The sequence below is a fragment of the Poecilia formosa genome, unplaced genomic scaffold, assembly GCF_000485575.1.
Source record: "Poecilia formosa unplaced genomic scaffold, Poecilia_formosa-5.1.2 Scaffold469, whole genome shotgun sequence".
NCBI lineage: Eukaryota > Metazoa > Chordata > Actinopteri > Cyprinodontiformes > Poeciliidae > Poecilia > Poecilia formosa.
This window is the reverse complement of record NW_006800408.1, coordinates 364,755-378,337: the sequence shown is the minus strand read 5'-3', so window position 1 is coordinate 378,337 and position 13,583 is coordinate 364,755. Positions and strand designations below refer to the sequence as shown.

Sequence of the window (13,583 nt, the reverse complement as noted above, 5' to 3'; positions counted from 1 at the left end):
TCCATGTGTGCAGGATTTCAAGTCCAAGATCAGAACTGCAGAAGCATTTTGTTTTGTTCTGTTTCTGCAGAGGAAGTCCAATTGCGTTCTACTCAAGCACTTACAAAAGGACTTACAAAAAGTAAGTATGTAATCAGCCCTTTTAAGGCAATATTTTAAAGGAACTTCAGCCTTATTGCTGCTGTATTACCTCTGGTAGTGGTATTGAATGAAGCTCCAGCCAGAAATATCAGTTTTGAAACAGTAATTTTAAACTTCAGCCTACAAAGTCACTGTAGATTTTCTCATTTGAAAAACTTAATTTTCATTCTATAAAGGACAATACAATTCATTGATCTTACCTTCTGTGGTTTAGGCTTAGTTTGGTATTCAATATAGCATCAACTTAACAATATAGATATGTACAACTCTACAAAATATTAAGAGACCACTACACTGAACTCTATTGAAAGCCTCATGGTTAACCCACCATATTGATTTCTGAACTCTTTCTGAGTTAAAATTTTACTATTGTTGTTTCTAAATGAATATTAACTAGTTTTACTTGCATTATTTGAAGTCTGAAAGCACTGCATCTTTCTCATTACTTTGACCATTTCTCATGTTCTGCAAATAAATAACACATTTTGCTTGGAATTTTGGAGACATGTTTCAGTAGTTCATAGAATAAAAGAATAACGTTCATTTTACTCATATACCTATAAAAAGTAAAATTTGAGAAACCGATCATTTTAAGAGGTCTCTCAAGTTTTTCCAGAGCCGTGCATAGGCCCTAAACCAGTTTTGTTGCATATAGAACTAGATTGTATGTGAAGTGCAGTGTGGGAACTCCATTCATTACCTTCACATAGAGAGAGATTTCATGGTTCTGATCTTGAAGTGTTCTGCTGTTTCTTCGTTTAGGATGTACTGGACTTTCCACTTTCCTGTGGAACATCAGCTTGACCTCCTCTCTGTCATCCGGGATCATCTCCTCCCGCTGTGGTATATATGAATGGCCATCCTCCAGTAGCACTACTCGCTTCTTCTTCACTTGGTCATCTTTTTTTTTGGACTGGGATTCATCTTTGATCACTGACTTTAACTCTTTCATCCAGTCCCCCTTCTTCTGTGAACTTTTCGGCTCTGGCACTTTATGTTTTATCATCCATTCTTGGCTTCTCCTTTCATTTGCCAATATATTTTTTCTAAAAGGCCTCAGTTCTTTTCTCCAGTCCTTCACCTCCTCTCCAATTCCTTCACCTTGTTGGTCTCTTTTAATCCAGTCATCATCTTTTCTCATGGTTGGCAGCAGCTTCGATTTCCCCTGCCCTTCTTTCCAAAGTGGTTGTGGATGTACCCCCACGGTTCCATTCTCTATTGCCTGCTTCAGTTCTTTAACTTCAGAGTCTTTCTTTATGTCTTCTAAAATCTGATAATCCTTTTTCTCTTCTTTTTCGTTCAGCTTCTCTTTCTCCCCCTCTTGTTTTGTGCACTTTTCTTTTTCTTGGATTTGTTTCTTTTTTTCCTCTTCCTTTTCTCCAGCTTGCACTGTCACTTTTTGAAGCTCTTTATCCTGCTGACTCTCACTAGTTGTACCAAAAGGCCATCTTATAAATGGAATGCTTGGGACCTCGGTGGACTCTATAATGTAATCATCTAAAACAGTGACAGGTTCCTCTCCCATTTCAACTTCTCCTTCTGTTGCATGTTCTTGTTCAGTCTCTTTCTTATCTTCAGCAAGTTGCCTGAGTTCCTGATTGTCCCCTGGATCTATTTCAGACATTCTGGGATCTTGCAAAAGATGCTCCTGCACTCTGCCTCTTTCAGCTGTTGTGGTTGTATTTTCTTTTAATGAGACTTCAGTTTTTTCATTCATTTCAGATGTGTCCCTCTCCTTATCAAAAATCTTATCTTTGTGTCCATCGACAGACACATCCTGCACATGTGGCTCACCCGGTTCTACATGAACATCTGCTGGCAGGTTTTCAATCTGATGAAACATTTCTTTTTCCATTTCATCTTTCCCCTCAAACACTAAGTCTCCAATAACTTCTTGGCATGTCTTTCTTTCATCTTCCTCATCTTCCAAAGTCTCAGCCTGGCCAACTCCGGCCCCCGTTTTCCTTTCTGCAGCCCCGATCTCTGTCAGTGATTGTGGTTCAAAGGTCACAGCGGGCAGTGTTCCTGGTTCTGTCTGTTCACCTGCTTCACTTCTTGTCTTTGACTCCACATCGGAATGCTGATCATTAGAATTAGAAATGGTGTTTGTGTTTTTTCTGTTCTCGTTGTTTTTCACCTCATCCTGATGGTTGGTTATTATCTGGTTGTCCTCGGTTTGGTGAAGTGTATTGGCTTCTATGCAGTCATTGCTTTGGCATGGATTACCCTGAGAGTTGATATTTTTCTTTACTGCAGTGAGATGTTGGGCCAAGACTCTCTCTAAATGGTCAGGATATTGGGTCGTGTCTTCTGAAGTTTTTCCATCAGAATATTTTCTCCCATGTCCGGACTGCCCCAGGCATACATCAAGACAGGTGACATTGAGTTCTTTTAAACTGGAGTCCCGCATATTTGTTTCAGTTGGATCTGTTTCCATACATTCTTCTGCATGGATTTCCTCCCTGAGGACTTCATTGCTGTCTGATATTTGATATTTCTCAGCCTCTGCTAACACAGGAGATGAACTTATGATGGTCTCACATTCTTTGTCTTTTGTCTGTTCATCTAACTTTCCTTGATCTTCATCCCTCACTTCAGTTCCCTCATTTACATGCTCCTCTCCTTCCTTGTTTTGTAGTGAAGCCACTTTACTTCTTCTTGTGTCCTCATTTTCACTTTGCTGTCTTGACTCTTTCACAGTGCCATCAACTTGCTCCTGTCCTGCCACAGTTAACATTAAGACATCTTCACCTACCTCCTCTGCTAGTTCCACCTCTTCAAATTCTCCCATTGCCTCCTCATCCTCTTTACCACTCTGAGTGTCCCGATGTGAACAGATGGCTACTGGGCTGTAGATAACGGCTCTGTTTGACAGATCTGGGTGTTGGCAGGAGCTGAACTGAGCCATGAGAAACTTTTACTGAACGATGGAATTCAATTCAGAGCTAATGCTGCCCAGGATCCCAGGATACGATTGACTCAATTGATTAAATTGCTATTTGTTCGGTGACTTTCAGATGAGTCTTTAAATCCAGAACAAAGCAAAGATGAATATTTACCAAACCTTTATATTCATGGAAGTACAATTTCTTCAAAATCCAGACTCCAAAATTTCAGAAATGAAAAAGTTCAAGCGTATGATATGAATATTATCCACCTGAAGGATCTGTTTGACTTCTTGAGGTGAGGCTCCTGTGCTCCTGCCTGCTAGCAAGTGTTGGATATTAATATGCACAATCTTACTTCCTTCTCTTCCTCTACCTCTCCTCTCTCTTCCTCTCTCTCCCTCTCTGTTCAGAGATTAAAACAAGGCTGATCCCCATATGACCAAAGGCTTTAATCTCTTTGCAATTCAAGGACCAGCACCATTTAAACAACAACAAAAAAAAAAACAACTCAGCAGAAGCTGCACTAAAACTTTTGCACCTCTTGGGTTTACATTTTGTGCAAACTATCAGGTTAATTAAATTCTAATGTTATTGAAAAGTTCATTTCTGCACAGTGGCGCAGTTTGTAGCGCTTGCCTTGGTTCCTGGGTTCGATTCCCAGCCCTGGGTCTTTCTGCATGGAGGTTTAATTTTCTCCCTGTTCATGTGTGGATTCTTGGGTTTCCTGCTTCCTAACAGTCCAAAGACATGACTTTCAGGTTGTTTGGTCTCTCTAAATTCTCCTGAAGTGTGCAAGTGTGTGTGCACGACTGTGTCTGTGTTGGCCTGTGATGGACTGGCGACCTGCCCAGGCTGACCCCGCCTCTCACCTGTTGACCGCTAGAGACAGAAATAGACATGCACTTGACAAACTTGCAATGACTGTGTGATTCTGTGTTGTCAATATTGACCTAAATCCCTGAAATTATTTTATGACACCTAAGTCTACGAGGGAAAGAAGCTGTCCTGAAAGCAAAGTGGGGTTCCAACCAGAAACTAGCATTGTCTACATTACATTTTCCTGGGTCTGAATGTGTTCTTCCTGACATGAAACAGATCATGTACAATATTTTGTTATTCTTTCATCTTTAAAGATGATTGAAAAGAAATCTTCATAAGTCACACATGGAAATTGTTTTTGAATTCGGATGGATTGTGTAGGACAGTGTAATGTGGCCATTGTGCATAGAAAAATAAAAAGGAGGAGTAAATGTCCACCAACAACCTCAGAAAATTTTAGAATAATCCCAGACATGTAAAAAAAAAAAAACTTGGACATTTCTGAGTTCCAAAAGTTGAAAATATGCTAGGGGGGAAAAAAAAAATCAAAACTTTCTCAGGTTTTGAAAAAAAAAATGGACTTTTCAAGTTCTAAAAAAATTCTGAGATTAACCTCAAAGTGTCTGAGGATTTTTATTTTATTCATTTATTTATTTATCTTGGTGGAAATTTACTCATTTTTGTCGATCAACAATAGAAATAATTGTAGACAGATATTTTTCATGCCTTCCTAAAAAAAGAAATTCTGACTTCAATCTAAGAATTCTGTTAATTTTGAGAATAATCTGAAGAAAAAGTCAGGATTCTGAGATTAAAGTCAAATTTTTTAAAAAAAACTGAGTTCCCCATTCCCCCTTTTTTTCAGTGGCGTCTTAATAATAATCCGTTTACTGTGATGAAAAATGCCATAGAGCTTCAGCAATATTTTTGTGGCGCTGTTCTGCTCCAGGACTCTAGAGGGCGATAGCTTACTGTGTGTGTGAAGCGCCTGGGAGAAAATGCAGACACGTCATGTCCTTTATCCTGTGAGCAGCTGTCATGTCAGCAGATTCAGTATTTCTGTGTCTCCAGATATAATTCAGAGTTCATTTTGGCCTAGCAGCTCTGATTCAACCTGACGCAGGTTAGTGCGGAGTCATTAGGCTAACAGGAGCTAACTCAACCGTCTGCTAGCTCAGATCAGCTTCACTCTGCGAGGACACTCTGTTAGCTCACCGTGATGTTGTGTCTGTGTGTAGGAGGAGAGCCTGGCGATGGAGCTGCAGCAGGCTGTGAACGGAGCCGAGGAGGAAGAAGAGGAGGTGGCTGTAGATGTTCAGGTCACTGATTTACTGAACGCCCTGATCGCCTGGAAGGTCCCGGATGATCTGTTCACCGTCAGCAGTCTGAAGGTAACAAGTGGCTGAAATCTTATCGGGTTTTCCTTCCATGATCAAACTATGCAGCATACACCGAAGTGGAAGGAAATGATGCATGGCTTTGGGGCGTTTTTGCCACTTATAAAGTAGAAAATAAATTCCACCTGCTTGTAATTTAATTTCATATTGAGCTCAGATGTTTGTTAGAGAGCTGCAGAGATCTGAATCGTCCTTATTCGCCAAGATTGTGTGCAAACAAGGAACGCTTTCAACGTACAGGTATTGTACAGTATAAACTTTAGAGGAAGTAAAAGGATTAAAGGATCTGTTTGTGTGTGTTGTACAGCCACTTCACTTTTATTTAAATAAAAACTCAAAATAATAAAGGCGGTGGTAACCTAAATCTGCTTACTTTGTTTCAGATCAGAGTATCTGACTGCCCAGGTTGTAAGATGTGCAGCTTAAAAAAAAGAAACTTTTATTGTTTTTGAAACCACTGCTGGTTAGAGTTGACCTGAAGGTAAAAGTCTGTGTCCAGGATGTGTGGAGTCTGCGGAGATGACTCCACATCTCTGCAGATGTGGAGTGTCTTTGCAGAAAGTGTCTAATCATTAGAACCAAATTATTTAATTCTGTATTTTATTCAATAAAATTGAATAAAATAAATAAAATACAGAGGTCTGCAACATTTACAATCCTAAGAGCCATAATTGCTTCCCGTCCAGCTAAATAACTTTAGAGCCGCAAATGTTACCTGACTTACCTTTTCTTTAAAGGGTGACTTAAATTTTTGACAAATGTCTACTTAAGGATTTTTTTTTTCTAGATTGCTGTTTTATTTTTTTATATATATATTTAGATTTTATAATAAAGATAAACATAAAACCTTAGCAGAAAAGAAGGTGGATATGTTTCCTTCTGTGGGATGTTGAAATTTATGGACAATTAAAAAATGCTATATAGTTTCCAACTTAATGTCAAAAAGATCTAAAACAATATCACTGGCATTTTTAGTGTCATTCTGTTGTGGGAAATTTATTTATGACATAAAAAAACTTTGTATTAAATTTACATTTAAAACACTAGTTGATTCCTTATCATTTTAAGCTAGAGTTATTAATACCAAGGATTCATGGAATCTCTCTATTAATGTATTGGTCAGTAACATGGCAGAAGAGTTGAGGGTGAAATAATTGAAAGGATTTGAGGATAAGCTACAGAAGCTTGTCTGTTCATTCTTATTTCATTGTCCTCCCTGTTATATATATATTTTCCAGGCCAGCTTTGAGTCCCTGTTCCGTTCATTTGACCCAGAAGTTCAGTTCCAGTATTTCCGGTCGTTTCGACGGGTCAGGATCAGCTTCAGAGACGCTCTGGCAGCAGCTGAGGCGAGGCTCAGGCTGCACAAGACGGACTTCAACGGGAAAGAGATGAGACTGTACTTTCCTCAGGTAATGCTTGTGTTCCAGGCTGGAAGGGCTTCCACATTTCTGAACAGTTTGCTGAATAAAAAGAGAATGTGTTTAAGAAATTAGCTAGACAGCAACTTTTAGCAGTATTTTAGAGAATTGTAGGCTTCTGGTAATCTGTTTAACCTTTTTAACTTTCAATAATGTTTGATATTTGAAATATATTGATCTGTGAAACTAAAAGCTGTTGATCAGGCTGGTTTGTTCACCTGTTTTTTCATTTTTATTTGCTATAGTCTGTCCACATTGGGAGTCCTCGTCTGGAGCCTCCAAAGCCAGAGAAGCAGTTCCTTATCTCCCCTCCTGCCTCCCCTCCGGTCGGCTGGGAACAGTCTCAGGATGCCACTCCAGTCATCAACTACGACCTGCTGTGTGCCATCTCCAAACTTGGACCAGGTACAGAACTCAGCTTCCCCTTCAATTTTAATGAAGGACCTGAACTGGGACACCTAACACTACTAGCAGTAGTCACAAGCATCAGCCTATCCATTTGAAAAGAACTGTCTTTTTAAATCTTCATCTCATAAGCTGGACACTGTGTCACTCCTGGATCCTGGGAACCAGTAGGTTTCTCTGGGAAATCTTGTCAACCCCAGTGGGAGAGGCACCAGGCAGTCCACCATTTAAAAAATGTTAAAAGCTGACAGGAAATTTGAAAATATGACCAGGAATGTATGTTAGTGGAAAAAAAAATACTGACTTGATTTAAACATCAACTATAAAAATACAATTAAAATAAATATCAATCTTATGCACTTCAATTAAATCCTAACTGAGTTATCAAGCTATCTTAAAACAAGCTATGTAATGCTGGTCACATTTAAAATAAAATGAATTAAAAGAAATACTAACCAAGATGGACAGTAATGAGTATTTGAATGCTTAACTAAATATTCCTAGGGTACAAAATCCAAGTATTTGTTATTAAATCGTTTTGTATTTTCCTAAACCCCAACATTTTTAGTAATGTTCCTGGTTGTGATTGGTTTTTAATTGTCAAATTGAATTTGCAAAGAAAATTCAGACTGACTAAAAAACACTGAGACTTTGTAAAAAGAAAATGTCCAGCGTTTGTCCATGGTTTATCTGTGGCTTGTTGCTTCATTCACAGGTGGCTACAGAGTTCAGATAATTAAAATAAAAAAAGACACCTGACCTCAGACGTCCGTTGCTCTTTCTGCAATTTCACTAAAGATGCTCTTTAGATATCTTTTCGATTGCTGTTATTGGTGTATGTAAAATAATATTTGAAATAAATAAACAAACAACCTTAGCCTGGTGGTGGGCAAGCAAAGCCTGGCAGCCTACCAGGCTTGTAGCACACTGTGACAAACCCTGCATTGTGTTTCCACATATTTATTATGTTATTGTTGCTAACCTGTGCTCCTTTTCTGTGCTACCTCCCCTGCAGGAGAGAAGTATGAGCTTCACACGGCCACGCCCACTACCCCCAGTGTGGTCGTCCATGTGTGTGAGGATGAGCATGCTGACAGTTCGGCGGCTCCCGACAGTGACCAGGAGGACAAGCCCTGTCCCCCACGGCCGAAGATCATCCAGACTCGCCGCCCCGACTACACCCCCCGGGTGGAGCAGTGAACAGTGACCACAGCAGAGTGCAAAGTTTTATCATGAAGTCATTGGTCAAGAGCTGACCACGCTCTCACAAAGATTCTTCGACGGTTTGGGGGATTTAAGAGTGCCCTCTAGGGAGCGAAGGTATCCTGGCGAGGGGCGTGTCTTCTAAGATGGAGACAGAAAACTAGCTGCTGATTGGACTCTTGTCCAATGGGAACTACATTATGAGAGTTTCCTGTTAGAACCAATTGTGCTTAGCCATCAGGTGATATTTAGTGTTTGGGTTTGAGGGCTGAAGGAAATGTTACCGTTGCATCATTGTAAAATCTCCCTCACTTTGTCCTCATCCAGCTTGCCTGATTCTCCACTTTGGTGAAATCCAGTGTTAAATCAGGTCCAGCCTAAATCATCCATTCACTTTATTCTATAGTTGCTTTAATTTCCAATATGAACAAAGTGTTGGTCAGGTGACTGGAACTGACGGAGCGAATTCTTGCTGCTGATGAACTCTTTTGTTCTGCTTTGCCAGATGACTTTGCTACTGTTTCATCTGAAGACTGAGCTTCACATATCTGCTCTGCTGAACCAAGCAGGCACCCATACTTCCTGTGGCAGCATTTCCTTGTGCAACAGAAAGCCAAGCGGGGGTGGCCTCTTTCCAGATGGATGTATTTAGTCTTGGTAGGCTGGAAAATTCAGGCTCCAGAAAGCTTGTTTTGTTTCTGCTGGGATTTTGTGTGAGATCATTGTGTGAATGTTTCCTGCAGCGTCACAGCATGGTAAAGTATTTGCACCTTCTGATCTTTCAGTTTCACTTTTAGTAAAAATAAAAACAGAGGAGGGAGAACAAAGTATGTCGTAGTTTGTTTTGAAAAGTTTTTTTTCTTTATCATTATTATTATTATTATTATTATTACTATTACTGTGGTTGGACCTGGACAGAATGTGGAGAAGCTTAGGGGGGTGTGAATACTTTTTTTGACTGTGTGTTTCCTGCTCTAACTGTTGACATGTAACATGTAACTGAAAACACACGTTTGCACAGATTTAGTCAGGGTGTGCAGACCTGATGTACCCGTCTTGTCTTCAGCATTGCTTTATGAATGGCCATAACCACCAGGTTGTCTAATAGCTTCTCAAAATATGTTTGTTAATGACAGAGATCACACTCTGTAGGGAATGTTATTTTCTTTGTTTAAAAAGTGATAGTGATTACTGCCTATATAAATGCTGATCACTTGACACAGTTGACAATGTTATATATGTGCAAGTTACAGGGGGCTCTGGATTAGCAGCACTGTGAGAAAACATGTCTACATGTGAACCCTGCACAAGGCTCTGTGTCTCTTTTTTGGTTTAGTCCTGGTACATTTATATTGATAAATATAACTTACTGTTTGTGGAACAACAATAAATAGAAGTTTGAGAAACTTCTTCTTGTATTATCTCAGCATTTGGTGATTATAGGCATATATATGATTATTTTTATACAAATCTGCTGGATCCAAACAGACAGCTGTTTTTTTACATCTTTCTTACAACTAGCTGTTTTTAAAGCCTGACTGGTAGAAACATCAGCTTTTTATCATGTTTTCTATTTACACTTTGGAAAATGAATCAAAACTAGAAACCTGAATATGGAAAAACAGAACTTCATTCCAGGTGGGAAGCCTGGAATGATTTGCACACCATCAGTTGTGTGCAAAGTGCAAGTAAATCTACTTGGTCAGACTTCTCTAATTTGCCCTGTTGATACTTGACTTCAGCAATTCCTGACTGATTTTTCCATGATTGGGTTTAAGATGGGAGCAAGTGTTCAGTTGGGATCCAAATTTGAATGTTTTCATCATTTGTCCAGTGAGCCAGTGCTCAATCACACTAGAAAACAAGCAGGTTATTTCCAGGTTACTTCTTTATAAGAGGCAACCTCATTAATGTTTTGATCTCTACATTATCCATACGGTCACTGAAAGGTGCTGAAGGTTTTTCCTTAACAGGGTAAAGACAACAAATGAGCTTTGTCCTTCTGAGATTTAACTAAAAGGCGTTTGGTGCTCAGAATGAGAAGTCGCGTCATCACATGCAATAGAACAAGAGCGCCACCTGCTGTTTATGGACACAAGTAAAAGCAGAGAGGTTTATAGGCACTTTTTAATCCAGTTTCCTAAACTCTTTATTCCAAAACAAGACTCAAACTCAGTGGGATTTTTTGTTTTGCTTTTTTCTTTTAGATGTACACGCTGCAATTTTTTAATATTTCAAAGACTTTTATTATGCTGCATTGACTCTAATACCTCAGTGGAGACTGGAAGCTTCTAAAGGGCTTTCCTCATTCTAAAGATTAGATCTGCACAGAAGTTTCCTTTTGATTGTCTTCACAGGACTTTATTAATTTACTATTACAATTAAAGAATGTCAATGTACACAAAAAATCAAGCAGTGCTTTCTCCCAGTGATTGTGAATGCATCTTCAGTGCGTGTCCCTGTGGTCACATGAGATTCTGGAATCCACACGTATAGGTTCTGATGCCACTTCTCACTTTCCTCAATGCTCATGGAGTACATGTAATAATTCACAGAGCTCTGTGCAGAAATATAATTCCTGAAATGTTGACTGCACCTATGTAGCAAATTTAAACTGATTTTGAACTAAGAGCGATCTTCTCCTTTACATTCTAAGCCCCTGATCGTCTTACATTCAGAAGTTCTTCTCAGAGTTTCATTACCATTAGATTGCACACTGCTCTTGACTTGTTCTGTGGGCTCCACACTATCCACAGAGCTTCTTGCAACACATTTAGTCCCATTCCTCCATATCAGTATTATTGATAGCTCTGCATTTTAAACATTATCCACATGCAGGAATCCTGCCACGTGCCTCTTGGTGTCCAATAACATGTTTTAGTTGTCAGCCAAGCAAAAACAGCAGCATGTGCAAAATGTTATATTTTTACCCTGAGTATGGATGTGCCATACATAAAGGAGCTTATCAATCAGGTGAATCAGATGAAGACCACCTGCACCTTCAACCGTCTTAAAGAGACAAACGTTTTCCTTTTGGCAAATCTGCCATGTTTGTTCAGAGGGAACACATTTGACCAACCAGCTCTAAGCTAGTTGGTCACAATGATTCACAATGTAATGAACCATTGTGAAGGAAGGTCTGTGATTCATGGACTTCTAATTTTATTTTGCAAATAAAAAAATGTAATAGTGCGACTTATGTTTGCATTGAGCTCACCTCTAGTTTGTAGATCCGTCACGCTTCAGGTCTTTGGTTTTGTTTCTACCACATTTGAACATCTCATACTAAGACTGGATGAAGAGCATCTGGAAATATCTGCTTTGAAGTCTTGTTACAAATTCTCTGTTGGATTTAGGGCTGGACTTTGACTGCGCCATTCTAAAACTTTGAGGTTTTCCTCTGGGATTGTCTTGGATTTAGCTCCATCCATCTACTCATCAGTTCTGAGCTGCTTTCCTGATCCTGCTGAAGAAAAGCATGATGCTACCACCACCATGTTTCACACTGGTGGTGAAAGCACTATCCAGTGTTAGTTTCCATGTGGAAAAGTTTAAAGGGTGTGAATTTTTAATGGTATACTTCAGTGTAGTTCAGACATGACCCACAACACTTGAAAGCAGCCCATGGTGCTCCTGAGATTTAAGGCTGCTGTGTAAAGTGAGAGGAAGCAGCTGGTGTTATTTTAAACATATGAAGGGTGACGGCAACACCCCAGCTCTGAAGGATTACTGTTTTTTTTATTCATACAGCCATTTTCTGGTAAGAGCAGGTCTTGTTTGTGACAATTCAATGTAACATTTGTATTATTTTGTTCTCATATAAGTTTAACAGAACTTGAAACTCTGTTTCTGTAAAGTGATTCATTATCATAGCATTAAGCTATAGTTTTATGAGGACATTATTATGTTTTAAATGTGTAGGAATGTGACGAAAAAAAACTACTTTTGTAGTTTTGATAAGTGACCTCATGTTGAACCAGATTGTTGTGTTTTGATCCAAACTGCAGGAGAACAGGATGTTTAGTCTCTGGGGTTTGGTGGCGTTTCTGTGTCTTCATCAGAGAACGTTCTGCAGTGGTGAGACAGTCATTCATGTCATTCCCTGTTTAAATCATACATCACTAATAATAATGTCTGCTTTGTTGCAAAAAATATGAGCATCTTAAAGACAAGTTGCAATGTGACGTCAAGATACTCCCACCCAACCCCACCTGGAGGGCAAAAAACGACCACTGGTTTTACCTGACAAGTTGTCAGCATAACACACTACATTTTAAGTGTAGGTGTGACATATAAATGAAAAGGACATGCAGTGCTGTGCTGCTAATTGTCAACACTACAACAAGATAACAAGGATCAAAGGTATCACAAAAAGTTTTAATTTAAAAAAAAGCAAGGGGTAGGGAAGTAGGTCAGTTATGCTAGCTTGACTTTGACAATTTTAACATGTAGATGTGCTGCAGAATTCACTGTGTTTCAGTTCAGTTAAAAAAATAAGGCAATCTATACACCAACTCTGACAGATCACCAGTTGAGCAGGTGTTTAAATTGGCTAATCAACCACCGCTGTGTTCAGAAGATCACTTATTAATAATCTCAAAACAAGAATCAAGTCCAAAGATCTACTAACAGACTGAATGTTCTGTTCTTTGTGTGGGAAATGTTTGCATGTTTTTTGGATGTTGAATCCAACAATACTAGTGGTAACTAGTATCTGATGATACTAGTTACCACTAGTATCTAGTGGTAACTAGTATCCTAGTTCCGTTTTACAGAAACGGAAATGATGAGTTCCATTTCTGCATCCTGGACACATTTAGTCATTCTAAGAGCAAACGTAAGTAAATCTTCTCTACGTGTCTGAGTCCTTGGAGTCACTGCTCTGCTGCAGGCAGAGCATAATTTCTTCCATCCGATTCTTTATGTATTTTGTTTTAGGCAGCAAGCGCACAGAGTTGCAATCTACAGAGTCAAGTGGAGGCAATAATACTGACTTACAGGAATCCTTTACTGATCCATAGCAAACATCCAGAACATTTTTGTTGTTGAAAATAGTCATTTTCAGCAAAAGATGACTAAAGTCAGCTTGTATAGGGTCTGGTGACATTGGTGGAAAAAGGCTGGTGTTTTGCACTACATCTCTAATAGTGTTAGAAACAGAGGGAGGTGAATGTACACAATGTTAATGTACACATAGTTAAGTTTTTTAGGATCCATCCATCCATCCATCCATCCATCCATCCATCCATCCATCCATCCATCCATCCATCCATCCATCCATCCATCCATCCATCCATCCATCCATCCAT

At 39.2% G+C, this 13,583-nt stretch overlaps 3 protein-coding genes across 4 annotated transcripts in view; 2 read left to right on the top strand and 1 right to left on the bottom strand.

The window, feature by feature from the left end:
* LOC103156204 (caldesmon-like) overlaps positions 1 to 3,371 on the bottom strand; it is a 12,327-nt gene extending 8,956 nt beyond the window's left edge. The window contains exon 1 of the mRNA XM_007578179.2: positions 842 to 3,371. Coding sequence (XP_007578241.1) covers positions 842 to 3,049 — 2,208 coding nt within the window. The 5' untranslated portion in view covers positions 3,050 to 3,371. The remainder of the gene's footprint in view (positions 1 to 841) is intronic.
* A 1,459-nt stretch (positions 3,372 to 4,830) lies between these two features.
* Positions 4,831 to 9,684, top strand: rcan1b (regulator of calcineurin 1b). 2 transcript variants are annotated; one of them, XM_007578180.2, is made up of 5 exons: positions 4,831 to 4,971; positions 5,087 to 5,239; positions 6,484 to 6,657; positions 6,912 to 7,071; positions 8,087 to 9,684. In XM_007578180.2, exons 2-5 carry the CDS (start codon positions 5,102 to 5,104, stop codon positions 8,269 to 8,271), a joined length of 657 nt encoding a protein of 218 aa, XP_007578242.1. In that variant the 5' UTR covers positions 4,831 to 4,971; positions 5,087 to 5,101; the 3' UTR covers positions 8,272 to 9,684. The 2 variants fall into 2 exon arrangements, with proteins under 2 accessions (XP_007578242.1, XP_016519619.1); XM_016664133.1 differs by having other exon boundaries at positions 4,831 to 5,040; positions 5,095 to 5,239.
* A 2,281-nt stretch (positions 9,685 to 11,965) lies between these two features.
* The window catches only part of LOC103156203 (uncharacterized), a 33,156-nt gene continuing 31,538 nt past the window's right edge, over positions 11,966 to 13,583 (top strand). Inside the window, exons 1-2 of the mRNA XM_007578178.2 lie at positions 11,966 to 12,034; positions 12,282 to 12,351. Of these exons, the coding sequence (XP_007578240.1) occupies positions 11,966 to 12,034; positions 12,282 to 12,351 (139 nt within the window). The remainder of the gene's footprint in view (positions 12,035 to 12,281; positions 12,352 to 13,583) is intronic.